The sequence below is a fragment of the Dysidea avara genome, chromosome 7 (assembly GCF_963678975.1).
Source record: "Dysidea avara chromosome 7, odDysAvar1.4, whole genome shotgun sequence".
NCBI classification, from domain to species: domain Eukaryota; kingdom Metazoa; phylum Porifera; class Demospongiae; order Dictyoceratida; family Dysideidae; genus Dysidea; species Dysidea avara.
Window position 1 is genome coordinate 12,619,850 of NC_089278.1, and position 27,725 is coordinate 12,647,574.

The following is a 27,725-nucleotide window of genomic DNA, read 5'->3' on the forward strand; positions in this document are numbered from 1 at the left end:
GAATATGTACCACTTTTTTATGGAATAGGTGTAAATAATGAGGTGCCATATTTGGTTGTGAATGATGTGGGTAAGTGTCCTGAATACCATACCAGAGTCCAGAAATCCACTATAATGGGATTCCACTTTTACAGAATGTCCACCTATACACTGCATGCATAATAGTGGAGTTACTACTGTTGAGAGTAAATTTAGCTATTGTGCAAAGCACAGGACCACCTAAATATATTTAGCATACACTTATCGTAATTACACTGGAGAAGAATTATTCATGATCATGTACACATAATGGCCGCTATGGTTAAAATACTATCAGTTAGACAAGTCACTGTAGTTAGCATTGATGCTATGCCTGAGCAGGAATATGACTGGTTTGGTTTAGAACATTCGATGGTAAGGTAGGCCTGTCTTCTAGCTTATCATATTCTATATGAAATTCTTTGTTCATCCTTCTCCAATTGGTTGTGTCAAAGTAGCAGTAGGTCCCTCTCTCATATGTGGTAGTCTTATATGTGGGCTCAATTCCTGGAGCTCTTGTGATCCAAACCCTCTCCTCCTTGTGGTAGCGCCAGTCACGGTTATACCTTTAAACAAAACACAAAATGATTTATAGCACTATATAGGTCGAGTGACACTGACCCAGAATGGTAGCCTACTACATGAATTAAAGTTAATATGGAAAGTAGAGTAAACTTCATCTTGTTAAAAGACCACCTCTCACAATCTCATTAGTAATCACAAAATTTGGTCCCATGGGACTAGGATGTTTTGCACTGTACACATAGCCAAGACATTGTTAAGTAGGTAACTGCAATGTAGATATGAATATTCCAAGTGGGAAAATTTATGAAGCAAAAAAGTGATATTCCTAACTATTTCCAACCTGCACTGCCTACTACAGTGGAACCTCAGTTATCTGAACTCCCTTGGGACCAGGGGTGGTCCATAAGTCTGAAAAGTCCATATCTCTGAAAATGTGAATAAATAACTTTAAAATGTGCTTAAAATAGCATAAAGAAAAACGTTTTAAAAATATCTTTCAATTATCTTAATAGAACAGTCACTACTCTAATAGAACAGTCATTTCCGTAGTTCAGTTAACCAAGAATCCAGACAAGTGGGGTCCGGACAACCAAGGTTCCACTGTAGTGTGATTTTAAAGGTCACTTTGAACTGTTCACATGTTCTCAATGCAAGGTGACTAACTTATTCTCTACTGCACTGGCAAGTAAATTTTTCAAGTCACTTTGCTGACATGTGTGGCAGCACATCCTCACACTTACAATTCAATGGTGGCCAGAAGTTGAAGTAGCTCTCCTCCATTACTGTAGTACAAGAAGAAGAGCAGATCTTCATTGTATCTCTTCAACTGTATAGGAGCCAGCTATAATAGGGAAGATTGTCAGTGAATTGTCAACGTCAGAATAAGATGTACATGCCTTGTCTCTGATGTACGGATGAATTAGGTATTCCTGGGGAACTGGATAGTCTGAAAATTCAGGTTACAAAAAACGTTAATCAGACTTGCTATAACAGACTTACCAATGTCTTGTGCTCTACAAGGAGAATCAGCCCATGGCGATGCAAACGTACTACAAAGACTCCTGGATGAAATAATACATTGGAATTTGTTAAAGTGGACACTTGAAAATGAGGGGATACCTACATAATCTAGACACTTGGCAAATAACCCATATTTAATAAACTGAACTAGAATCCAGGACACCTTAATAATCAGGACAGTATTAGTTTGGCCCCAAGGTGTATACTGTATCCTGAAATAATCTAATAGAGCAATCAGACTGCTATATATATAATATATATATCAACTGCCAGGTGTATACGTATAGTTAAGTGAATTATAGTGTAATTCTTCCAAATACTTTCTATGCAGTGTATACAAGGTGCAAATGTGATTCACAGGTGGGCATGCAAATATCTGTGCTATCAGTAGGCACATAAACTGTTCATTTGAGCCCTGCAATTTCTTCTCAGTAACTTCCATAACACTAGCCCAAACACAGAACTTACTGTGAAGCTGTTTACAGATGGTGTCTAATCACTGGATTGGATACTGGACTGACCATTCTTTTTGTAGGTATAAGAAAGTTGAGCAACTGGTGAAAGATACTGCTTACTGTGAGTGGAAGAGCTGGGAACTGCAACAGTGTTTTTAGTCACTGATATTGTTGTATAGGTATGTCTGATTTGTATAATGCTCTATACCATATAGAGGGAAATGTTGGCAGGGAAACTTTGGCGAATTTGGAGATTTGCTACAAATTCGCCTAAGTTTTAACCTGCCAATTACTTGTAGCATCTCAGATAAACATCTTTATGCCTTAACACTTAGCTTGAAGTCAAAGTTTAACCTGCAAATTACTCATAGCACCTGAGATTAACATCTTTTATAGCTAAAGATTGAGATTGAATTCATTTCGCCAAATGCAATTTAGCTGGCTATTTACCAAAATTTACCTCCACCACCAGTTTCCCTCTATACGGTATAAGTTATAGTTGCAATGCGGTGGTGAGGGGTTTACCTGATATGTGCACCTGATGCCCAAGGACTCTCAGCATCTGAGGGCAAGGGTGTACATATCAGGCAAATCCTGAACATGTCCTTGTACCAACTGTTATGTAACACTTCCTAGTTTACTGATGCCTGTGTTACTGACTGCTAAGTAACACTTCCTGGCTAACAACTTCCTTACTACATATGGTTTGCAATTTGTATTTAAAACCTAATAAACAGCACATACTTCAGTAATTGTACTGCACCTACTAGCAAAGTATGCATTAGAATGAAAATACAAACTAACACAACCACTCACACGATTCTTCTTTGATATTCAACACAACCTGGAGATTAGAATCAACAATTCCACTGTTTTAGTGGTTCGCCACATGTTCAATTGCCTTATAGTTTCTCTACATCAATATCTCAACAACAAAACCTGCTTCAGTGAATGGTGCCACTACAATTCACCTTGGATTTCACACTCCGTTACGAGAGGCACACTTTGGCAACTTCTTCGCAATTTACTCCATTCTCATGTGGTTCAGTACAAAGGTCATGCCACTTTTACATCCCACATTCAAAACAACAATCGGTTGTATGATCAGCCAAGTCCGTTAAAGGGTATACAGCAATTGTGGAACTTGTTAAAGTTTGCCTAAGGGTACATTTTATGTATCTATAGGCCAGGATGTGCTGAATTGCATATGTGAGTTGTTGTTTTTTTTTTGGGGGGGGGGGTTATCCTCCACCCAGCTCAGAGACCCCCCTCCTGGATTCGCTTCTGCTACCCTTTTCAAATAACCTAATATCTGCTAATATTCTTCTTGAATACAAGCTAGAAAGACCTTGTACGTGTATTTACCAGTTATAAGAATGTAGTGTCTCCTAGCAACCAAGTGTCTAGAACAGTGGAACCTCAGTCATTTGAACACCTTAATTATCCCAACAAAAGTGACTGCTTAATTAGAGTAATTCAATACTGTGAATTATATGTATGTTCTATTAGAGAAAATTGAACAAAGCTTTGTAATGCACCTGAAATTTGCTACTTCTAGGAACAAAGGTGTTCAGATAACTAAGGGTTCACTGTAATTGTAAAAATCAATATTCAGGTGAGAAGAAATGTGTCAAAACTTATCCTATTATAAGTTGTACTGTATGACAATCCCAATAACACCACAACAACTTACTCGGGAGAGTTCAAATTCAGGCCAAGTGTAGTCAAGTCACTAATAACACAAGTAATAATAAAAAGTAGAAATTCAGATAATAGAGTACCTTCCCAATGCTAGAGCAACTAGTCCAGGATCAGTCTCGGCTGCTCTAATAAACGTCAGTAGTCCCATCATTCCAAACTGATCCTGCACCATATTGGCTGGTATTGACACTACATGATGACATTACAGTACTTGAATTTCAGACACTGTGGTTCCTTTTCCATGTAATTATATAGAAAAAAGTTTTATGGCCCAGACCTAAACCTTTGTCAATATTAATCCAGAAGCACACAGTGCTAAAAGGTACAAATCTTGCTACCAGAGAATTATTCTAGTCTCTAGCCTTTTTATGTACACTACAATTTTTTTATACACAAGAAAACCCTAGCTAACTTTCTTCTTACATTGTGATATACACTCACAATCAACACACACACACACACACACACACACACACACACACGCACGCACGCACACCTGGTTGGGCTGTCCTTTTCTGTGCTCCCTTTGGTGGTCCTATAGGAGTAGCTGATGCCAGCCTGTATGGTAATTGAGGAGCATTTTAAGAGCAGTCAACTGACTTAAGGCTACACCCTAGTGAGGTAATTAATGGTGAGTACTTTACTTTGTGAAATTCCTTGTGCAACAGAATATGCTGCACCCAACATATCATACACCCCTAAAATGCTTGAATTTCAGTATTTGAGATAATATTCAACCAAGAAAAAGACAGCTATGGCATTAAACATTGCGACAAAGACACTCTTGGGAAACTTTTCCAAGTAAAGCAAGGAATCAAGCATAATCATTGATTTCTATTGAAATCTCTCTTGTCAGAAATATGTCAAACATAGCCACCGCAACTTGTCTGGATTCAATTATTTTCACCAGCAGCTACACTATGCAGTGTAGTCTCTGCTTTGTCTGCTCCAAATGTGTTAGCAGACAGAGAAGTAACTTAACAAAAACAATAAAACTGTATACTGCACTTCATTGAGCCTACATACATCTCTTTGGAGAAAATCTAGAAACCCAACACAACTTACTTTTCTTTGTTAGCTCCAGGAGCAAGATCATAACTGATTGTAGTTGGTCTGGCCTCTGAGGGGAGAACAAGGCAATGTACTACACTGAGTATTTCATCATTAGAGACAAGTTTGCACACTGGATGTTTCATAGCAAGAGTAAATAATGGAGCCTCTCTATTATTTACTCTAGTTCAATGCTATTTATTATTTTAACAAATAGCTGTTGGCGCCTGTACGGTGGCAATAAGCTACATGCAACGCTACAAGTACAAATTAATAACGGCTGTGACAAGCCCACAACAAGCCAGTTTTGTAGCAGACAAAAAGCTGTGACAAGCCCACAACAAGCCAGTTTTGTAGCAGACAAAAGGCTGTGACAAGCCCACAACAAGCCAGTTTTGTAGCAGACTAGAACGATAATGAAAGCAGATGCTAAAAGACACACAAACTCACCTGGTAAAACGTTGTTGCTGCTAGGCGGCAACTGGAAATAAATAAAACAAATAACAACAAATGCTGCTCGTAGCTAATTGAACTTACAGGAAATTTGTTCTCTGTGGGAGCTTCCAATGAAGCTTCTGCTGCAGTAAAAGAGAACATGGTTATATCCACACACACACACACACACACACACACACAGCCAAAACAAATGCAGATGAGTGCAATCCTTTTGGTTCACACAGTGGCTTAATTTGTGAGAAAAATATTTGTTCAAGTATTGCCAGTATTTCTTTATTTTTATTGCAGGTATTCCACATTTAAAGCTTTTTACAAGACTTCTTTTTTGACACTGTAAAGTGTTGATGGAAACATAAGGCACAGGAATGCTTTATGTGTTGGGTGTTGGGCTTGATGTAGGGTGATCTGACACAAATAAGAGCAGACATGCAACAATGTGTGTCTTGTGTACTCAAACAGTACTTTATCCCACATAACTGGATACAAGGACTGACAATTTCTTAGCATTTATACAATAACAACTTGTCCATTAAGTTGTGTATTTCAAAATGTATATTTACCCACTCCCCACCATCCACACAATTTTACTCAATCAAGCTCACTATTGGATGTCCTCAAGCCAGTATTCTGAAAAAGTGTTGTAAAACTACCTCACTGTGGCAAATGGCGTCTTTTACATAGGATTATTAATTGGAGGAGTATATTTTTGCCTGGTTCACATGTTTCTCTGCACAAGTTCCAATGTAATACAGCTAAGCTTGTCTTATCAGTTACCTGCATAGAAAGGCCAACTCTCTGTAAAGTCTAAATTTAAATTCTTTAAGCAAGAAATTTATATGGTAATTCACATGTCTTATGTGGCCACCTGATGTTAGCCTGTAGATAACTGGCTTAGACAGTCCACTGCAATTTCACTTGGGAGTGTAAAATGTTGACTTCTTTGCTGTCCCAAGGTTAACCATGTAAATAAATACTATACACACATACAGTATTCTTAGCATTTTCCTAGCATTATTTTACTTTAAAACTGTTGTCTTATCGTTCCCTACACAGTGCACACACACACACACACACACACTGATGAGACTACCATTAGGTTTAGTTGTAGGTGGCTTAGAGCCTGGCAGTGCAGGGAAGTCTTCATTCTGGATCTGGAACTCTGATGTGGTCTCTACTGGCTTGCTGATCTGTACAGCTAACAAGCAAACACAAAACAGTATCACACCAAACAATTATCAATATCAAATGTTATTCATAGCATTATAATACACTGCAGATAAACAATTTGAGAGCTGAGAAGGTTCATATTTATTGGTCTTGATCTTGTTACTTTCTTTTCTTAAGGAGATGTTTACAAATTTTTATCAATGATGCATGAAATGTACATATGCTGTACATATCTCCTTCTTCATTGTGTAGTAGCCCCAGACACTACAAAGAATGCTTCAATAAAATGTCACTAATGCAGTCAGTTCATCAACAGCAAACCCAACAAAGTGTTTAGAATTAGCATGACACATTCATCTCCTTGTCAACACATAAAGAAGAAAGAAGACACACTGTTTATACATTTTGTCCTCCCACCTCTCCACACTAACAAATAGTCAAACAGGTCATCATCACCATAGTGATATTTTGTCCTCCCACCCCTCCACACTAACAAATAGTCAAACAGGTTGTCATCACCATAGTGACGACTACAATGCAATGACAGAGAAATATCACAAACACTGGATAGCTGCAGCAACATGCATACAGTAAGGAAAACAAACAAATTTAAAAACTGAGTCTTCAAGTTGCTAACCCATAATACTAGTATTTCTGCTAAAATACTTTAAATATAATAATACTACAAGCACTTGGTTAAAACACTTCTTATTGGCTAATGGGTTGGGGGTCGTTCATTTGATTATCTAACCAAACTGTTAAAACTTTGCTACAACTGGACAATGGACAGAGTAGAAACATGAAGTTGGTACATAATATAGATTACAAACTAATGGAATAAAATTAATGGAATTAATTTTAAAGACTAAACTATGTTTAGTATAGAGGACAGTGAATCAGCATAAAGGCTTTAAAAGCTTACAATGTACTTTCACCACAAATGAACTAGTCATCAACAGACAGGAATAAGAAAGACAATGGAGCTACCATTGTTACCAAGGAACTAGACATAAACTGTATTGGCTGTGTAAAGAAGTCATTGATATGAATGTCATTCAGTAGGTCAGTCAGTTAGTTGGTGGACAAGTGAGTTTGACAACGTTGGTCGGTCAGTAAGTAAGTCTTTCAGTCAGTCCAATTGTCCATCAATATAGTCAGTTAATTATACTAAACACAAACTTATAGAGGTCCTAAGTTTTTACCTGTGCCGTATCCATGTCTTGAGGGCAGTATTCCTGGTATTCCCATTGCACTAGACAAACTTGATGAGGAGTCCGGTCTACTGCGAGCCCCGAGTACTGGAAATTCTGACAAATCAAAACTGTGTCCAACTGGGTCGGGTACTACATGGTGGTACACAAATTAGATATGCCTTTAGACTTGTATAGTGTACATATTAGATCATTGCCAATAATAATAAACAAGTATGTAGCACAGTAGGGATATTCACTTCTTATTGTTTTATACAGTATTTGGACATTACGTCCTACTCCGATCCTGCTTGTTTCAGTACTTTTTATTGCAGCATTATACACTGTCCCTAATCTAATTTAAAATTCCAAATTTTTTCTTATACTTGTTTGTGAAGTTTTTTTGCAAGCTCATGACCACTAAATATCTGCTGAGTTACTCACAGCACTATTATACTAGATTATGACTCATACAATAACAACTGATCAGTGGGCGTGGCTCTACATAAGCCTGCAGACAATAATGGATGTGGATTCGTGCATACCTACGGATTGATGAATGGGCGTGGCTACCATAAGTCTACAGGCAGTAATTTACGTAGGTGGGTGTGGATTCTTCCATACCTACACACTGATGAATGGATGTGGCTACCATATGTCTACAGACTATAATTTACGTAAGTGGGCGTGGCTCACAAAAGAAGCAGAGCTACGCTCCATATTTAATTTAGCATGAGGGGTCAGACCCGAATAATCTGTAAAGCAGGACCTGGATGACCCGACTTGGTTTAACATTGTTACTAAATAAACTATATTTACTGACTTACACATTGTTATATAGTTCGCCGTTAGTTGCTCTCTCTGATCGATATCAACAGCGAGTCACATACGCGTGTGCAACTGGCGACCACGTGTATTCGAATAGTTTGAAGCAATATACACTGCTATGGAAGCTGTACTGTAGTCTATTAACACTAAGTGGTAGAACCTTGACTGATGGCCATGGTAAAGAAGGATAAAAGGTAAGACAATAGCGCAAGCATTGTATGCTTATCAATATACCAAAGGTATTTTCTTAAGCTAACTAGAAACGTTTCTGTGAAAAAATCAGGGCTGTAGTTGTAGTCACTTTTCTGCTACGCTTGACTGAAGGCAGGCAGGCAGGCAGGCAGGCAGGCAGGCAGGCAGGCAGGCAGGCAGGCAGGCAGGCAGGCAGGCAGGCAGGCAGGCAGGCAGGCAGGCAGGCAGGCAGGCAGGCAGGCAGGCAGGCAGGCAGGCAGGCAGGCAGGCAGGCAGGCAGGCAGGCAGGCAGGCAGGCAGGCAGGCAGGCAGGCAGGCAGGCAGGCAGGCAGGCAGGCAGGCAGGCAGGCAGGCAGGCAGGCAGGCAGGCAGGCAGGCAGGCAGGCAGGCAGGCAGGCAGGCAGGCAGGCAGGCAGGCAGGCAGGCAGTAGAAAATTCTGTTGAATAATTTTTTTTCTAAATTCTGTAGCAACTTGACACAATTGTTTCAAGTTGATCTAAAGACACTTTTGGGCTTGGTTTTACCCAACCAATACTGTCATGTCATTGTGAGGAAAAATCGTGGCAGGTTTTTGAGTTATATTATATCACGGATTGCCCCCACACCTTTGATGTCCCTAATATACAGTACTATTGTACTGTATGATAATGCAGGAATAATAATTCATATTCAATTTTCTGCCAAAATATTTGCTGTGAAATTCCTGCCTTAATGAGAGATATTTCATATAAGCAAATTAAAGATACCATTCTTATTTTGACAAGTCATTGTCAGTATCTAAGAAGAATGTCACCAATGTATACTGCTGGAGCTTCTCCAAAGGGTTTCAATAATACAATATTTAATACACACAGATGACAACCACTTATAGAAATATATGTAATCTCAAATCCTCATATAAAAGTCTTTGCACATAAGCTTCAGAAATAGCCTGAGGACATCATTACATCGTTTCTGAGGGGTCTTTACATATTACTAATACCAAGAGTACATAATGTACTCTTGCTAATACCTGATTCTCATTTCTACAATGCAATTATTATATGAAATCAGAGAGGATTGTATTAGTCCACTTACATCCTGAAGATCCAAAACCAGTTGGTAATGGGTTGAGCATTGGTTGAGTGCGAGTTCCTATACCATAACTACTCATAGGAAGAGCACTACATGAAAAAAAGAGAATAATATGTGTTACCACACTATGACACACATGCACAAAAGCACACCACTTCTACTACTACTCGCATGCACAAACACAAACACACACACACACACACACACACACACACACACACACACACACACACACACACACACACACACACAGAAACTTCCAACTTTGAAGAATGACATGCTAACACACAGTACACACGTACAGTACATGCATAGTACAGTTAAGAGGTTACCTGCCAATGGCCGAAGATAATGCACTAGTTCTACCTGCAGGTTTGGATGACATGAGAGTAGGACCACTTGACAAACTACGATTAAAAGTACCTCCACTTCCTAGAGACATCATACCCCTAATGAAGGAAAAACAATGAAAAGTTTAATCAATCTTGATAAACTGTAATGTGATGAAATAATGGCAAAAGAATGTTTAATAAAACAAAAACCCATCAAGCTCTTTTATTGGCAACAACACTCACAATAATATTAACTGATTACACAAACTGTGTCGAACTGACCCTTTCCCTAACCTGCCATCCCCCAGAGTCATGGTTTCTAATGGAAGACACTGACCTGCTTGTTGATAAGTTATTGCCACCAAGTTGTTGTGACATCCCTGTCATACTTGTCATTCCAGGAAATGTCTGAGTGACTGAACTTCTGTTAACAAACTGTAGGAGGTACACAAACAGAACCACAGTAAACACATTATACCCTGATATACAGTAGCACAACACATTATTAGCAAATAACTTATATAGAACAAGATCAGTAGTGTGTGAGTGTGTGTGTGTGTGTGTGTGTGTGTGTGTGTGTGTGTGTGTGTGTGTGTGTGTGTGTGTGTGTGTGTGTGTGTGTGTGCATGTGTGTGTGTGTGTATTCCTCACTGTATATGTGTTTGTGTTTTAAAAAATAGCCTGTAAGTTAGATGATAATTCACAAGGATACTTTTCACCAATGGGACACAAATATATAAAATCAACCTGTTATATGAGTACTGTCTTTCTAGGCTGTATGAAAATAAATCACTTGTCAACACCTTGAGATTAGTACAGCACTTAGCTGTGTCGTAGCTGTATTCCTTAAGACTTCAGTCATTCCTTAAGATCATATTATGCTCTGATATTCCTAGTCACTGGGTTGGTACAATAGCCATTGATCCCATACAATAACTGGACATGCCAATAAACATTCTTTGTGCTGCAGTGGTGGTGGGATTTGTGATGTAATACTTATTGTGAGGAATGAAGCAGTTGTTGGGTACAAGTTATCCTGTCCTGGCAAGTCTTGCAGTGATGAACAGTGCTTTATATCTGGTGCACGTGGTAACTCAATTATCAACACAATCGACTTCATTTTGTATACTGTGACATGGAGCTAGAATGTGGAGGAGAGAAAGGTTGGATGAGGATAGCCAGTGTTGATGCTGAGACTGGTAACTGTCCCAGTGTGGAATGGTCTAGGCTAGGTGCAGCTTATAGATCCCTAGTTATAAAGATGGAATGTTATTCTGCTTTCTTTAATACCCATCATGTTCCTAACAAGGAAGTGGTTGGCCTCCAGAAGGGGAAATACTTATGGGTGGATGGTCTCAACAGCAAGGAAACAAAATGCCACTGTCTGTCCCTACTTCACTATACTGTAGTGATTCATTGCTGTTGTCAGTCAGGAGCTACTAGGCATAGTGTCTTCTTTACAAGCAACGCATTATGAGGTGGCTATGGTTGCAGTAGTCCAACCTGCCAAGGCTCCATCATGAGCTCCTGGTAGCCACTGGCAAGAATATTGAGGCAAGGATTTGTAAATCTACCAACAAAGGTGCTCTAGTGCAGGAAATCAACTGTACAGTTGTAATGTGATGATTACAAACTTCGTTGTGCAGGGACAGCTTTGCTTCACCCTCTTGTTCGTTTGTAGCAGTCACACATTCATAAAAAAGTGATGATATTGTACAAATATACTAGTGCATGGAAATGTCTAAAATGGGGCTAAGATATTAGTCCTGCACACATAGAATATTCCTTTGTGATGATCTATGTAACTTCATTATGAAATGGAAACCACATCTTTTCCTGCTACAGATTTAGCAACTACAGTATCTTGTTTGCCTCTGCTCTTTGGAAAGGTCAGTTCTATATGATGCTAATCTCAAATAATTGAATAGAGAAAAGAAAGAACAAAAACAGCAAGCTAATACTACTAACACAAAAAAGCAAAGCACAAGCTGCACCAGACTTGGCCGGAGGCATTATGCCATAAATGCTGTTGCTGAAAAATGATTATGCAATGCAGTAACAAATACAAACATACACATGCACCAAACACATACAGTTTACACTACAGCTTATAAACCTAATCAATTATCCGGCTATTGTTCTGCATTTATTGCACATACAGTTGGAATTGTTTCACCAAAACACCTTCATTGGAGTAATGCTCATCACAACAAATTCTTGCTTCAAGATTTTCGTCAACTGTCAGTGGTATCTGGCGATAAAACCATGGTAGGCTGGGGTTAGAACAACAACTGTTCTCCATTGGACAGCCATTTCCATCCCACACAGAATCATCAGTGTAATACGGTCCATTATTACTCTGAAACCTTCCTGACTCACAATAGTAGTGATCACCAACAAACGACGGTGGTGATCGACCTGGAAACTCGGAACATGGACAAGCAGGAGACACTCCATTATGGTTATAATCTTTAATAACATAAGACCAAATGTGCTTGTGGGGGAAGCCATATGTTATAGAGACGCCATCTAGGTATGGACCATTAATAGATCTGGAGGGATGATGATAAGCAGCAAATCCATCAGCAGATGCCTTCTGGTAACCTATCACCATTCCACACACTCTGTTGTATGGAACACTATAAGTAAGAAAATGAGAAGAGTGACATCCAGCAATGTCAGTGATAGCTCTACATGCTGCAGCTGGACTAGTGATCCTATTCCATCCACTGGGACAACTACCATTAGCAGCATCAACACTGGCTATCCTCATCCAACCTTTCTCTCCACCACATTCTAGCTCCATGTCACAGTATACAAAATGAAGTCGATTTGTGTTGATAATATACAAGCCAGAGTTACCACGTGCACCAGAATTCCTGTGGTATACATCTCTGCAAGACTTTCCAGGACAGGATAGTTCTAAGCCATAATTACATCCAGCAATAACCTCATCCCTCGCAATAACCGCTAACAGTATTGCAATACTCCACATCACAAATAACACCATCACTCTAGTAACTAGCTCTACTTCTACTAACTCTTATAAACCACTGATGTACAGTATAAATGGCACGTCCATTTATATCCCAGTGAAGTCATAAATTATATTTACTACTCAATTCCCAGCTTAAATTAATTAATAATAGCATGGGGTATTCCTGTGGTAGGGGACATAACTATGTAAATATCATTAATGAATCAATGAAGAAGCTTTATAACATGCATACTCAGCCAGGAGGTTTTAGTTGTTGATTGTACAAAGAAGTACTGATTGGTACAGGGCCTAGGTCACCATAGCGCTTATCAACACTGTCCTCAACTTCGCCTTTGATATGCACATAGTGTCATCTTGACACAAGTTTGTCATTCTGACACATGCAGTGTCATTTTGACACAAGTTGTGTCATCTTGACACTAGTTAAGTCATCCTGACACATTCGGTGTCATTCTGACACAATCTATGTCATCCTGACACATGCAGTGTTATTTTAACTTATCTATGCAATGCCACACTCATGGTAACATCAACAGGATGATCCTATCAATAGTAACTCTGAAGGGAATATTAATCATGAATGGTACATTTAGTTCAGTAAACAAACATGTTTACTATGAGTGTCCTATAAACAGCTTGTAACTCAATTAGGTACCTTCATTACTTTACAACATGAGAGAACACTGACTATACTATGGTTCCTGGTGACAGTCATTAGCATGTCGCCATAAGCTGACTATCAAATTCTTCACTTGTTAACCTTGGTTATCAAACTTGATAATCGCCACAGCTACCCACTAAGCACTTTGCTCTAGACAGGACAGACTGCAACACTATGCAGTCGTGTGGATGATAGTCAGTAAGATACACATTGATAAATGATATATATATAAGTACACAGATATTACATGAATTTCAGGCTGTCCACACAGAAAAAAATAGCCCAATAGTATCACAATATCAATGCTGACCTGTGAATTAGCTGTACCCAATGGCCTAGCTGTGGCTGATTGTTGTTGTTGATGAAGTGATAAGCTCTGCATACCACCTGTGAGGCCTACATGGAACAGTGATGCTTAAGGCTTGTAATGGTTTTAATAAATGGTCATTACAAGTACACGCAGTTTAACTGAGGTATTGTCTATATAAATAATACAGTAATGATAGACAGAGAGAGGGAGACTTACATGTTTCTAATGAGAACATGACTAGTACCCAATTAACTCTCTAAAGCAATTAACCTATTCATAAAGTTATTGGCAAATGGACTCAAGAGAAATTTTTTTTTTGACCAATAGGATACCAAATTTGCATACAGTGGGACATACTCACTGGGAACATTTGACTTGAGACAAAAGTATGTAGGTGTCTACAGCATGATAGAGCTTTTATACAGGGGGATCAAAAATCCTTTCAGAGGAGTTTCACTGTAAATATATATTCCTCACAACAATCACAAAGACATCCAATATAGTCACACACAGATACTCACCTCCAGTCGAGTACATTGTGTTTTGTGATGACATGCCCCCTACAGCAGCTGGACCAGGACCAGGGGGTGTGTACAAATTGTGAGCAACAGCCTGAGGGAAGAAATGACGTGGTGATAATACAATATGAGTTATGGCAAGAAATTTGCAATCGCTTGAACAGGTTTTTGAGTACACGATGTATACAACTATTACAAAAGGCTTACAGATGACCCTAGCAAACAGGATTTACGGCACTTGAGAATGTATATCATGGAATGAAACATGCTTAAAGTATTACGGTATCAGTTATGGGATAGCAGGCATTTTTGATGTGTCAACTACTATGTACTGAATACACCAGAGCTAACATTTTTAACAGTGAGATATTTAATAAATAAATGCTCGGCATAGTCATACTCTAATAAACAAATTGAAATAAACAGTGAAACACTCTAATAGAACAACCACTTGAATTAGGATGGACGAGAGCATTGGTGCTAGTAGGTATATAAAGAAACTATTTCAGCACCAGTCAATGCTACCAGTTGATTTGTTTACCAACATCATGCTGTGCTCAGCACTACATCATTTGAATGCAAATAACATACTCTTCAGAGAGTGCTGGCTAGCAAACAAGATGTACAGGAACTTAAGTTTCATTCGAGCAAGAGACACTTAATATTATGAACTCTTATTCAAGGGATGTGTCTTGTCTATAACAGTACATGCACTACATTGGTAAGGCCTACTTTGGAGTTGTAAACCAGTCATTACCCCTTAATACTGACTGCTTACATCTTTCTGTAGTGATGGTGGTTGTTGAGATTGTTGCTGTTGCTGTGGTGGCTGTTGTTGTTGTTGTCCTGGAAACATTGTTGACTGCCCACCCTGTCCTCCAAGATACATCTGATTATAGAAGTCTTCTTCATCCCCAAACCCCTGTGATGAGCAGTATCTTCGTGACACGCATGCACACGCAACCTCTACATTTGTTCACTACTAGCATACACACATTAGTCACAAGCAGATAAACACTACACTACACACATCCTGTGCGACATATAGGCAGGTCCCACCAAAAGACCACTTCACTAAGTGGATAGATATGTCAAACAAGTCCCAAATGTGACTAAATTGAACCTCATTAATATTATTTATAGTGATCATGTCAAGTGGATTCCAAAGGTGCACTTCATGATCTCAATAACAAGACCACCCCATTAGAGTGACCACATTAAGTAGGTCCTCTTATCAACAAGGTTTTACCTGCACAATCAACTTCAGTGCATCTCAATTTTAATATTAAGACAACAGTGGCACTACACAGTACACACTAATTACACAACTGCACAATATACTCTAATAGAACACTCATAGTTTACCAAACACTAGTCCTTCACCGATTAACGAATGTACACACATAACTTATATAAGCCTATTAGTATCACATATAGTCACAATAACATGCACAAAGGTCTTTGCTTCATATATGGCGGTACTTATCACCAAGAGTTCATAATATAGTAGTACCCTCTTCTAATATTATGAACTCTTGTTATCACAGAACACACTACACAAAAATACATGGTATACTTACCAGTTTTTTTCTAGTATTTGACACAGTTGCAATGTTGTTTCTACGTACACCTATGTACCAAAGGCGCACATAGTACTACCACATTATTATACATGTGTAGTGTAGGTGTGAACCCATGAATGCATGCACGTGTGTTGATAATTAGGCACCAATTGTATGACTGCAGTGCATTCCAAGGGGCACATTAAATCTAAGGATTGCATGTTGGATCCTTCAACACATGCAAGTAAACACACACCATACACACAGACGTGTGTATGCCACATGATGTATATTAAAAATCCAACACGTGTACCAAATCATTGTATTAATAATATCACATTCCTAAAATACACACATACTAAGATTACTGACCAGCTGAGGTTCCTACCACACCTGCCCCGGTAGTGACTATGAGTTCTTGACTTGATCGACGTTGTGGTGGCTGAATCCCACCAGCATATCTGCAACACATCACACTTCACCATAGCACCATGAAATACCATACAAATTTACACACCTGATATCTACAAAATGTTGAGTTTAGTATTTACTTTGTATCACAAACAGCCCACAATACCAGCTGACTGCAAGGCATGCTTCTCAGGATAATATTGCAAGGCACTGTATAGCCTAAATATTTCGAGGGAGAATTTTTTTCACTGATTTCAAGGTTTTGGGGCTAACAGTAAAATTTATATTTTGGGACTGCTTGCAACTTGCAAGTCTGCAACATTTTTATTGCAACATTGCTCAGCCTGAAAAATATCACCCCTTGAAATATCTACACAGTATATTGCATCGGCAAACATGTGAAGTACATGTCTGTACGACTAGGAAGACAGTGTACTTTTAATACCTGGCAGAGACAAAAAAACAAAACAACCACTACGAAAAGCAATATTAAACATTAACCAGAACGCTTTGGAACATTTGTGCAGGATTCATCAAGATTAGTATATTCTATGAGAAGTTTACATATTCTCCACTACATTTAGGGAGTCACATCCATCCCTACCATACCGGTAAACTATTCTTGGGGCTAACAACTGTTCCTGGGCATTCCTAGCTGTCAACACCTTATGTATGGCAAAAGCAGCCGTCTTTTACAGTGAAAATTACTCACGACATTCCTGGCAGTGGCTCCATCGCTTAATTTCAACGAGTCACTGCTTTGTTGTGGCCCTAGTCTGTCAGCGATTCACTCGCCGTGGTCGGCTTTATTTAGAACAAGTCTTGTAAAAGCGCGCAATATTTACACGACGCTAAAATTTTATCGTGCGCGTTATATCAAATTACCGGTACCGGTATAGATTTTCCTTAAACGCATGCGCGTGTAGAATTTTCTAGAAGGTACCAGCAGATTGAATTCTTGTGTATCTGTTGTTTTAAGTATCGAGTACGTTCAGTTTTTACAGACATTACTTGCAAATTTCGTGTGTGAACAGTATTGTTACTTGAGTGGTGAGTTTTAATTGGAATGTTTCCTCTTACTTTGCTGTAGTATATCCATACTGTCTGTGGTCTACTGTTTTGTTGTGTGTTAATTGTCCTGCAGAATACAATGTCAGTGATTGACTACAGTAAATGGAAAGACATTGAAGTGAGTGACTATATGTTGTGCAATGTTGTTACCTCAGTTGCCACGTCACAATAGTGCATGTACATGTTATGCTCAGTTCACCTTACTGGAGTATTAAAATGTATTATGTCCTGTGTTGTTGTGTTGTGCTTGGGTATACTTGAGAACAAAGTTGAAAGTTGTGCTTAAGTGCCACACTAAATGATCACTTTACTATGTGTTTATGTTGTTTTAAGAAAGTGTATAATGGCATACAATTATTAAGTCTGGCACCACCAGTCCTATTTTAGATGTCTGTAAGCGCCCTGAAAAATAGGGTCTGATCTGTCTACCATTAAGGACTTGTGCCACAATTACCGAAAACTGGTGCATCCAATCAAATTGCAGTATTGTCAATTAAATACATTGTGGCCGCACGACATAAGTAAATAACTGGGACGAAAGTCACGAAACAAAATTCTTTTTGTGTCAGGGCGAATAAACAAGGGACGATTTTCCATTTAACAATTGTGTGTAATAGGTGCCTTCCCTTGGAAAGTAAAAGTATTGCCTTCACAGCCTAAACATCAACCACCCATAGAAAGTAACTCATTGAAATCCCCAAAGCATCACTGTCATGATTGGATTCTTCGTTATTCATGATCTCTTAATATGGTTGTTAATGTGATCCACAGTGTAATTACATATTCCTAAGCACAAGTCCTTAATGCTAGACAGACCAGACCCTATTTTTTGGGCATGCTTAAATACAGTAGCGGTCAAAAAAAATTCTGTTACGTTTACATTTGCCTAGTGTTAAAAAATGCAACACAATTGCTCTGCTTAGAGAACGCCCTGGAGAATGCAAACGCTTCACTAGCAAAAAGGAGTATACAGTGGTAAAAACCTCCGTCAAACTACAATGGTACAATGTAGGCTAAGCCATTGATAATAACAGCCGCTGTCTATATGATTTAGTTAATGGTCAAAGATTATTATGATTATTGTTATAACATAGCTGTAATCTGCCTAATGGCAAGCAAACGATGTTTACAAACAAAAACTACGCCTAGTTTGTACTCCATCCGATGGCCGCTGTTTCTAACCCATGTGTGTCTATTTCTTTTTATCCAGCTAGACAACCAATGCTTACTTTGCCAGCAGCAGCAAAGGGAAGAGGAGTTACAGCCAACTGGCTAACCTACCAGCTGAAGACAACTAGAAATATTCATTTAATGTTCTGTATTACACTAACATCAGTATGAGGAGATTCATTTTACGTAGCCGAGTAGCGGCTTTGCCACAACACTTCACAAAACAAAAACTCACCATTTAAAATCTCATGGTCACGCCCATTTAATGATTTGGCAACTTGGGCTCGGACTTGCGCTCTCACAGCCACAGGTTAGCTTAATCAGTTTGTATTTCATGTAACGGCAGCTTTCATGGATATATCCTCGTTGACGACTAACTCAGCTGCCTTGTAGACTTTTGAGCCCAGTCACAGCCTGTCAGTGAACAAATCGCTTATTAAGCTTTCAATAAATAGGCCATGCAAATTATTTCATAATGTTTGTGTGTATGCTTGTGGTAGTTTTCAGTCCAGTTCCTACTCAGTAGACTTTCCTGGCTGGTCACTGTAGGCGCTCTCGATGAATCTAAATTATAGAAATGTACAAATACAAAAGGATAGCTATATGATTGCTAACCTGATACATAGGCTGTCACGCTGTTGAATCCTGTGTTTCGTCAATTTATTACCAGCCTTCCTTCAACGCTCTGTAAACTGGTAAACCTAAAAACACACAAAAACCAGAATGCAGACACAACACAACGAGGAACACAAACACACCGCTTAGCGGACGCAATGCAAATACAGAACAACCTAATGCAAATGTAGAACAATGCAAACACAATGGGAAATTTTTTTGACCGCTACTGTAGGGTTGGCACACCAGACTATACAATTAGTGCAGATGCTAAAATCTAGATGCTGACCACAGATATTCAAATATAAAAATGTTGATCATTGGTTTTGTGCTCCTATGTAGTTGAAATAGTTCATTATTTAACCCTTAAACCTGCAGCTGTTTTATAAACTGCAAGCACTGAAAATGCATAATCCAGTAAACTGGATCGCATGTATGCCTTGTAAAACTAAACTCTATAACACAAAAACTGTTAAAGCTATCTAAAAACGACAAACACCATCTTACTCACCATTAAATTTTGGTTTGAATGGTCCCATACTTCATTGCGTCCATTCAACCCAGAAATACTCACTTCACTTTAAAAGAGTGAAAGAACTATCCCTCGTCTTCCTTCTTCACATAATGATGTACAAAAGGCCATAACTCAGCCCTACTTTGTCATATCAACTTTTGCTTGGTGTCATGTTACTCCTCACGTGATGGCGATTCAGTTGATATATAGAGATCACATGATAATGTCATTGTCGGACGCGTGGCAGGACGTAACATGATTCAGCGCATCGTAGTGGGTGAGTTCCTTATTTTTATGTTGAAAGTTTATATACAGGCAGATAGCTTACTCTTTGCCAATTAATAAAATCTGTTTTTTGAAGTGATCAGATGAATGCTTCATGGGATATGCTTGTTTGTAACCGCCTATGTAAATTGGCAAAAGTATTGTGCGTTTTCAATTCTTTTTTTTAAAATCAAATCCAGTTTTCTGGATTATGCAGGTTTAAGGGTTAAAAACATTTAACCTATAGTGAATGTATTTGCTTTCCTGCTGCAGTCTATAATACTTGGTTGTGTGTCCCAAATGATGTGCTCACTGCACTAGGTTGAGTACTGTAAGAAACCTTCATGGATCTGTTAATGTGTCCCAGTTTTACATTCAGCATGTTGTCATGGAATCATTAGTTTGTAGAAGAGGTAATAAGAGAGCTGTCCTGTTATTAACTAAAGAATTGCCAATGACCAGTTTTAGTTGTCCAGTTTTGTGTAACATATGCAGCCATCAAGACCATGACAGGAGAGTCTGTTATGTTTAGTCTTATTGTTAAACATTAATGCTTGTTTGTTACCATGACAACAGATATCAGATGATGAAGATGACACACACCCTAATGTGGACACACCATCGTTGTTCCGCTGGCGACATCAGGCCAGAGTAGAGAGGATGACAAAAGAAGAACAAGAAAAAGAAGAACTAGAGAAGGAAAAGAAAATGTAATTAAGACTTAGCATGCATACAGTATTCTGTGTTAATGTTTTCACTAAGATGTCAATTTCATTAGAATATACATGTAGATACACAACTTGTCAGATATATTTACAGTGCTATTACAACTTGTCCCAATTGTGTTAGTGTGCACTGTGAGACCCTGGCACCTACATCTTGATAATCAGGACACCTGTCCATGCAGGGCCCAAATATTTGTATAAATAGTGCCTCATCATGGCTCCAGATTAGAGGGTTCCACAAAATCTACATTGTATATATGTAAGTTTGTAGTCATGTGTGTATGCTCACCCATTTCACACAACTGCAGTATGCAACTGCTATAGGCTCACATCGACAATTGTTTATTCTGTTCTAACACATACAGGTACAAGAAGACAATTACTGAAACACAAAAGAAGTTGGAAAAGATGAATATGTCATCAGAAGAAACAGTAAGTGTTGTTCCCATGATGTGCATCCTGTCTACTGTGATGCCTGAAATAATATCTGTACATGTAACACTTTCACACCTCAGATCAAAGGAGCCGCCCAGGCTACATTTTGTACATAGCCCAGTTAGCCGGGCTATATACGAAATGTAGCCGGCTACAACTGGGTACTGATTATATAAACGTTGATGCCAAATCGATTGTGGGGATCAATTAATACTCAGGCAATTAGGATGCATGACTTGGATTTCACCATGAAAACCACTCAGACAGAGAGCGTTTTGTTATCCTCGCCATCCTACAAGTTGTAAAACATCTGGCTAAGGTGAGAACTAGTGCTATAGCTTATTCACCAATTGTTTCTGCACGTTTTCAAATATGGACATGCCCCCTTCATGAAGCTACCACTCTGCACACTGTAACCACTCTACAAGCAAGTTTACCTATCTAGTCCTTTAGTGATCTCCATACTTTGTCCATAAACAATTCAATAGCACTAATTAAAACATTGAACTCGCATAACTGAAATTTTCCATTATATTTCTAGGATATGTTGGTTTATCGTAACCAGAACGTACTAGCTGCTGATCCATAATTGAAAATTTTTGGTATGCATATATAATACACCCTCGTATTGGCTTGGGTGATTGATCGCCCTGTACAGGCTATCAGCCTGATGAGTGTTACATATTAGCTGTAACACGGGGCATTCTGGTTTTGCCTGATATGTATGCCCTCATGCCCATGTTATAACTATTACATGTATCCTGAGCTTTGCATATGCCAGCTTTATGTTGAACATGTGCACAAGTCACTCATCTATGTCAATTTACAGAAAGCTGAAGCTGAGAAATTAAAAACCACAATAAAAGATCTCCAGAAACAAGAAGAAGACTTCCGTAAGAAAGAAGAAGAAATTGCAAAGAGAGAAAGAGTAAGTTATTAGCTAGGCTCAGTAACTTAGCTGGTGTGTTGTAGATCCTGTTGCCATGAGCAATGGTATTAATCAGTGGGATTGCACAGAACAAAGAATTAATAGTTGTATTTAATGTACAATAGGTGATGTGTTGGTTTGCTGAAATGTGTAGTTTTGGTGTGTTTTGTGTCTGCCAGTTTAAATATCTGTCCGCACCTACGTAGTACAATGCTGAAAAGAAAAGAGAGAGGGGCCTTGAGGGATAAAGTGTAGATGCACTTTAACCTATTTGCTGTAAATCATGGGTTTGTGTGGCTACTATGTACGTAACGTTGTTTGGAGAGAATAGGCTAGCTACTGATTGATTCTCTTTCACTGTTAGACTACTCGTGTTCCCACTGTACCACCTTTTTCTCATTGTTTTTTTTTTTAACACCAATGTACAACTACTATGCTATATAACTGTGGTTTGAAGCAGGTTACTGATGTTTTGTCTCCATATAGCTCCAGCCGTGGAATGTGGATACAATTTCACAGCCAGGATTTGAGAAAACTGTGAGTAGTGTAACTATGCCATGTATTACAAGCTTGTCACTTTCCACTGTAGATCATTAATAAACCGAAGGAAAAATCGAAGGAGGAACTTACAGATGATCAGAAATTTGAAAAAACTGTTAGTTATATATATTCCATGGACGTATCTGTAGTAGGACTGAAATGGATAGCAATTTTACTGTCCGGGTATCCTGAACAAAATCTTTCCAGATATCCTATGGATAGTGGAATCATCTCTTGGTGATGCTATGCTACCTCTAAAACCAGGCACACAGTTATAATAATAGTTACCTTGAATTAACAAACTTTTATTTTGTAATTCACCAATTATTTTATAATTCATCAGTTACGTTGCTATGCATCTCTAAGGAAGCTTAACCTGAACAACCACTTTTACCACAAATTATACACATAAGTATCTTCTCAACTATTTTATAGTTTGTCTATCATGTTTTCACACAAAAATGACTTTGGTAAAACCTAGTCTGTGGTCATGTTAATTACATCATTACTGTGACATACATCACGTAATGTTTTACAGTACTCTACATGTATGGTGTTTTGTAGGCTACGTTTGTGGAGAAATATGAGAAGCAGATAAAAGAGTTTGGTATGCTAAGAGACTACAATGCTAGGTAAAATGACTATGTGTTATTTAATAAAAAATGGCTCCAAGAATGTCATACACAATGAAACCATCTGGAGCATTTTAAACTGAAAGTCAAAATATTGGAAATATTATAGCTGAGAACATTCTGTTGAGTCCTAATTCTACACACAACTTCAGACCTTTCGGTTAGCCAATAACCCCCAGAGTTTGTGATAATTGTGTACAATGATTCAAAGGAAGAATTGGCATACATATTTCATTTGTTATGGTATTTTAAACCAGGTACACCTATACATGCCTACTCTTCTGAAATTAGTTGAGAAAATCATACAGTGGAGTTATCCGGACCCCACTTATCCAGATTCTCGGTTAACCAAACTACGGAAATGTTGGGGTTACATTAGCTCCCTAATTTAATCATGTAAGGATTCTATGCTAAGAAAAAATACCCTGCTTCTGTATAGTAAATTGATTGTGGAGATTTTAGTAACACAAGTCTGAAAAGCCTTATCTCTGAAACTGTGTGTAAATAACCATAAATAGTATTTTAAAACATCTAAATTTTTTTTAGTATTATCAACTACTCTGGATCACCCCTGGTCCCAAGGGGTTTGGATAACTGAGGGGCCTAGCCCAATTACTTAATACAGAATCTCCTTCCTTTATTGATTTATTCAAAATGGCTATTTTACCACATCTTTTTAGTAACTCATTTTATATTGCAACACACTTGTCCTCTGGGTTAATTTAATCACTTGTTACCTGTGTTTTGCAGTCGAGACTTCTTAAGGGACCATCCTCATCTAGTAGGAGAAGAGACAGCTAGTTACCTCACCATTTGGTGTATTAACCTTGAAGTACAAGATGTAAGTAATACTTGTGTACTATGATATGTTATTTAGTGACCACCTCAAACACCGCCTTATTATATCTCCATGTCAAATAGATCTCAGACATAACTTAAAACATACTTCATGACCTTATTGACCTTATTAAAAAGACTATTTCATTAGAGTGACCATGTCAAGTAGATCCCAAACACAGTGTTTTCCTTAGGGTTAAAACAAACCATTCAAATAGTTAAACCTATTCTTTCTTTGGCATTTCAATATTTGTTTTAGCCCTAGTTTTTTCGTCATAGAAACATTCTCTGATGGAGAGAGTAGCACATCAGACGATGGTGATGCAGTACATACTAGAGTTGGCGAGAACATTAGACAGAGACCCAAGATCCTGTGTAGCTGGATTCTTTGAACGGTACAGTGTATACCTCTTTGTGTGTGCATGTGTACATGCACAGTGCACAATACAGTGGAACCTGTTAAAGGACACACTTAAATTTGAACACCTTGATAATCGGGACACTTGTCCCATTTGTATTACGGTACATTAAACCAAATACTATAACATACTATGGTCTCAAGGTATCCGAAATAGACTATTTTGATGAGGTATGCAGATTGCTATCTACCATAGTTACTAGAAGACTGCTATATTACAAATTCAGATATAGAGCAAATCCTGGACACATTTCTCAAGTCACATTGTGCACACTAAAAGTGTTGTGTTAGCACTTGTTCACCCTGTGTATATGGTGTGTAGGATGAAGACAGCAGAGAAACAGTACATCGAGGCATTCGAAGATGAGCTGAGTAGTTTCTTGTTGAGGATACGACAGAGAGCACAAGTTCGTATAGAGAATGCAATGAAAGAAGCTGAAGAGGTACTGTAGATAATCATGCAAATGTGTGTCACTTTGTATGTAATACTAGTTATGTCTTTATGACCAACCACATTTCTCCTTATCACAGTGTTGTTGTTTTTTGTATGGATATACAGTGTATGCTTACCTTAGCAACAGTGTTGTACTCGTATAAATAAATATACTGGGTACAAATATAATGTACTATTATATTAAGGTAATTTGTTTTCACAGGAGGAACGCAAGAAACGTCTTGGGCCAGGTGGATTAGACCCACTAGAAGTATTGGAAACTCTCCCCCCAGTAAGCCTTACTCCATTATATTTTTTATCTTTGAACCAGGTGTATGGTCACATTTGCACCGCTCTGTCTTGTGCTGTATTAGTGTTCTATCACAACCTTATTACAATGCTTTAAGTGATGAATACAGTAAAACTGCAAGTACAGTATAGCGTTTTGTATGAAACTGACTTCTGTAGCTTCGATTGCCTGTTATTATTTTAGGATCTGAAGGAGTGTTTTGAGACACAAAGTGTTTCCAAGTTACAGTCTGTCCTGGATGCGTTGGGCAAGGAACAAGCATCCTACCACATGCAGCGATGTGTGGACTCTGGTCAGTTACACTAACAAGATGTGTATATGAGATTTATAAACTAGTATTGTTGACTAACAGTGTAACAGTTAGTAGTCTATTCTAAGGACTGGATTCACGGAATCGCAGACTGAAAAGTAGCAGCAGCTAATTCGAAGCTTTCTCTACATATGTGTTATAATCAAGGCAGCTTTTCTACAATTACTTTCTCAACTGACCGATTCACACGTAGTACTAGCTGGGGCCACACACTGAAAAGTCTAACGTCCGCCTCAATTTATTGGAATACAAATCTGTACTGATTAATTTTTTTTATGATCAATTTGCCGTGGGCGTGGCCGCCTGTTACAGTGAGATACAGAATGGGGTATCTATTCGTTCTGTATTTATTCTACCCAGGATGATAATATGTGAAGTTTCTGTTAGTAGACAGAATTCGTCCTGCCTAGCACAAGGCAGTGTTATATTCAATTTTTGTAAAAACTGCCTTGTGCTAGGCCGGACAAATTCTGTCTACATCTGGGTAGAAGAATTACAGAACAAATAGATATCCCATATGTACCTGGCCAACAACTTAATAACACAGCAACCGTTGGCCACTCCCATGGCAAATAGATCGTAGATTTGTATTCCAATAAATTGGTGTAGACGTTAGACTTAAATGTGGCCCTGACTAGTACTATGTGTGAATTGGTTGGTTTGAGAAAGTAACTGTACAAAAGGTACAAAGTTGTCTTAATTACACTGCAACACACAAGTAGAGAAAGCTTTGAATTAGATGCTGCTCCCCTTCAGTCAGTGAGTCCGTGAATCCAGTAGATTACGCTGTTAGGACTATTCCCTTAGGGATTGGACCACTATGTGGATGTTTTAAATGGAAGTTTCTATAGCTGCTCAGTTTGAAACTTCTAATTACTTTATTGTAGTTACATGTTCTTGCTGTTTGGTTGTGTACACCACGTACAATACAACTAGATATGCAGTCCCTGTAAGCTTCACTGATTAGAAATGTGCTGCTTGGTGCATCTTCTCCATAATACGAACTGCCTATATGTCTATAAATTTTTTGGAACCTTAAAAATAACCATGTATAAAAAAGTGGAATGCACTTGCATGAGGGTCTAATAATAGTGGTGGTGGGTAACATAGTGGGCATCTGTTTACAATGGTCTCTCCGACATTGTCTATAGTTCCATTGCTGATACATGTTATTGACTTTTCTACTGTGTGTAGTGAGTGACTTGTGTTGTTTGCAGGGCTATGGGTACCAGATGCAAAAGGTGCTGGCTTGACACCAGCTAATGAACAGCTTCAGAAGGAACTTGAAGAGCAAGGTGAATTACCACCTGACGAAGCTGCACCTGATGAAGAAGAAATATATGAAGATGCTAATGATATGATGGGATTAGACTGAGGGACTTTGTTAAATTGGCCAAAGAAATATGTACCATATTTTTTAGTCTTTTATGCTGCCTTGCTGCTGTACACATTGTGTTAATGCTAATACATTCATGATACTTTGTACTTGTGTGAGTGCAGATATCTAACAACAGTGTAAATGTACTTGTGTTTTATATCAACTATCGTCTGAAAAGTGAAGTATCCATTATGCTTCATTGTCAGCTATGTTCAACCTGTTAAACAGCAGTACGAATCAAGAACTGTTCAAAAAGTACCTCTGCAAAAGCCACTATGAAGAATACGGATGATTTCCGTTATGAAGGGAAGCCATCACATGCTAGCTACTACCAAATCAACACTTTTTGCTGTCAGCAAAGATGAATGAGACACAAAAAAGAACACTGGTAAGTCCATGAAGGATGTATTGTATGTACTGCGGTATGCCAAAAGGCACCTCTCGGGCCAAAGTGACGCTGAACAGTGAAAAAATCAAGCCCGTAGCCTTAGCCGTTATCGAGTTACACTTGTCTGAAGGCATCAGGCAGGCAGTCAGTCAGTCAGAAAATTCCGTTAAATAATTAAAAATCTGTAAAAACTTGTTGAAAATGTTTTGGGTTGATCTGAAAGCTTGTCTGGGCTTAGTTTTACCTAACCATTACTGCCTCATCGTTGTCAGAGGCTGGTTTTTGGGT

General features: G+C 38.5%; 2 protein-coding genes across 5 annotated transcripts; one reads left to right on the forward strand and one right to left on the reverse strand.

The window, feature by feature from the left end:
• Positions 1-249: 249 nt before the first annotated feature.
• On the reverse strand, positions 250-17,340 carry LOC136262434 (CCR4-NOT transcription complex subunit 2-like). The gene is made up of 21 exons (XM_066056702.1): positions 17,182-17,340; positions 16,431-16,519; positions 16,077-16,126; positions 15,275-15,418; positions 14,500-14,590; positions 13,979-14,064; positions 10,347-10,444; positions 10,010-10,126; positions 9,681-9,766; positions 7,595-7,735; positions 6,316-6,420; positions 5,307-5,347; positions 5,220-5,250; positions 4,785-4,839; positions 4,216-4,277; positions 3,800-3,908; positions 3,712-3,750; positions 1,543-1,604; positions 1,440-1,489; positions 1,284-1,384; positions 250-584 (listed from the first exon to the last, which is right to left on the reverse strand). The coding sequence occupies exons 1-21, from the start codon at positions 17,202-17,204 to the stop codon at positions 347-349; spliced, it is 1,818 nt and encodes a 605-aa protein (XP_065912774.1). The 5' UTR covers positions 17,205-17,340; the 3' UTR covers positions 250-346.
• Positions 17,330-27,195, forward strand: LOC136262435 (hsp90 co-chaperone Cdc37-like). Of its 4 annotated transcripts, XM_066056706.1 has the most exons (15): positions 17,390-17,408; positions 17,465-17,519; positions 17,614-17,658; positions 20,680-20,813; positions 21,194-21,260; positions 22,093-22,191; positions 22,678-22,728; positions 22,781-22,846; positions 23,296-23,363; positions 24,114-24,204; positions 24,480-24,595; positions 24,941-25,061; positions 25,275-25,343; positions 25,545-25,653; positions 26,889-27,195. In XM_066056706.1, the coding sequence occupies exons 3-15, from the start codon at positions 17,620-17,622 to the stop codon at positions 27,044-27,046; spliced, it is 1,188 nt and encodes a 395-aa protein (XP_065912778.1). In that variant the 5' UTR covers positions 17,390-17,408; positions 17,465-17,519; positions 17,614-17,619; the 3' UTR covers positions 27,047-27,195. The 4 variants fall into 4 exon arrangements, with proteins under 4 accessions (XP_065912776.1, XP_065912777.1, XP_065912775.1 ...); XM_066056704.1 differs by lacking the exon at positions 17,465-17,519 and having other exon boundaries at positions 17,330-17,454; positions 17,560-17,658; XM_066056705.1 differs by lacking the exon at positions 17,465-17,519 and having other exon boundaries at positions 17,347-17,408; positions 17,560-17,658.
• The last annotated feature ends 530 nt before the right edge of the window (positions 27,196-27,725 follow it).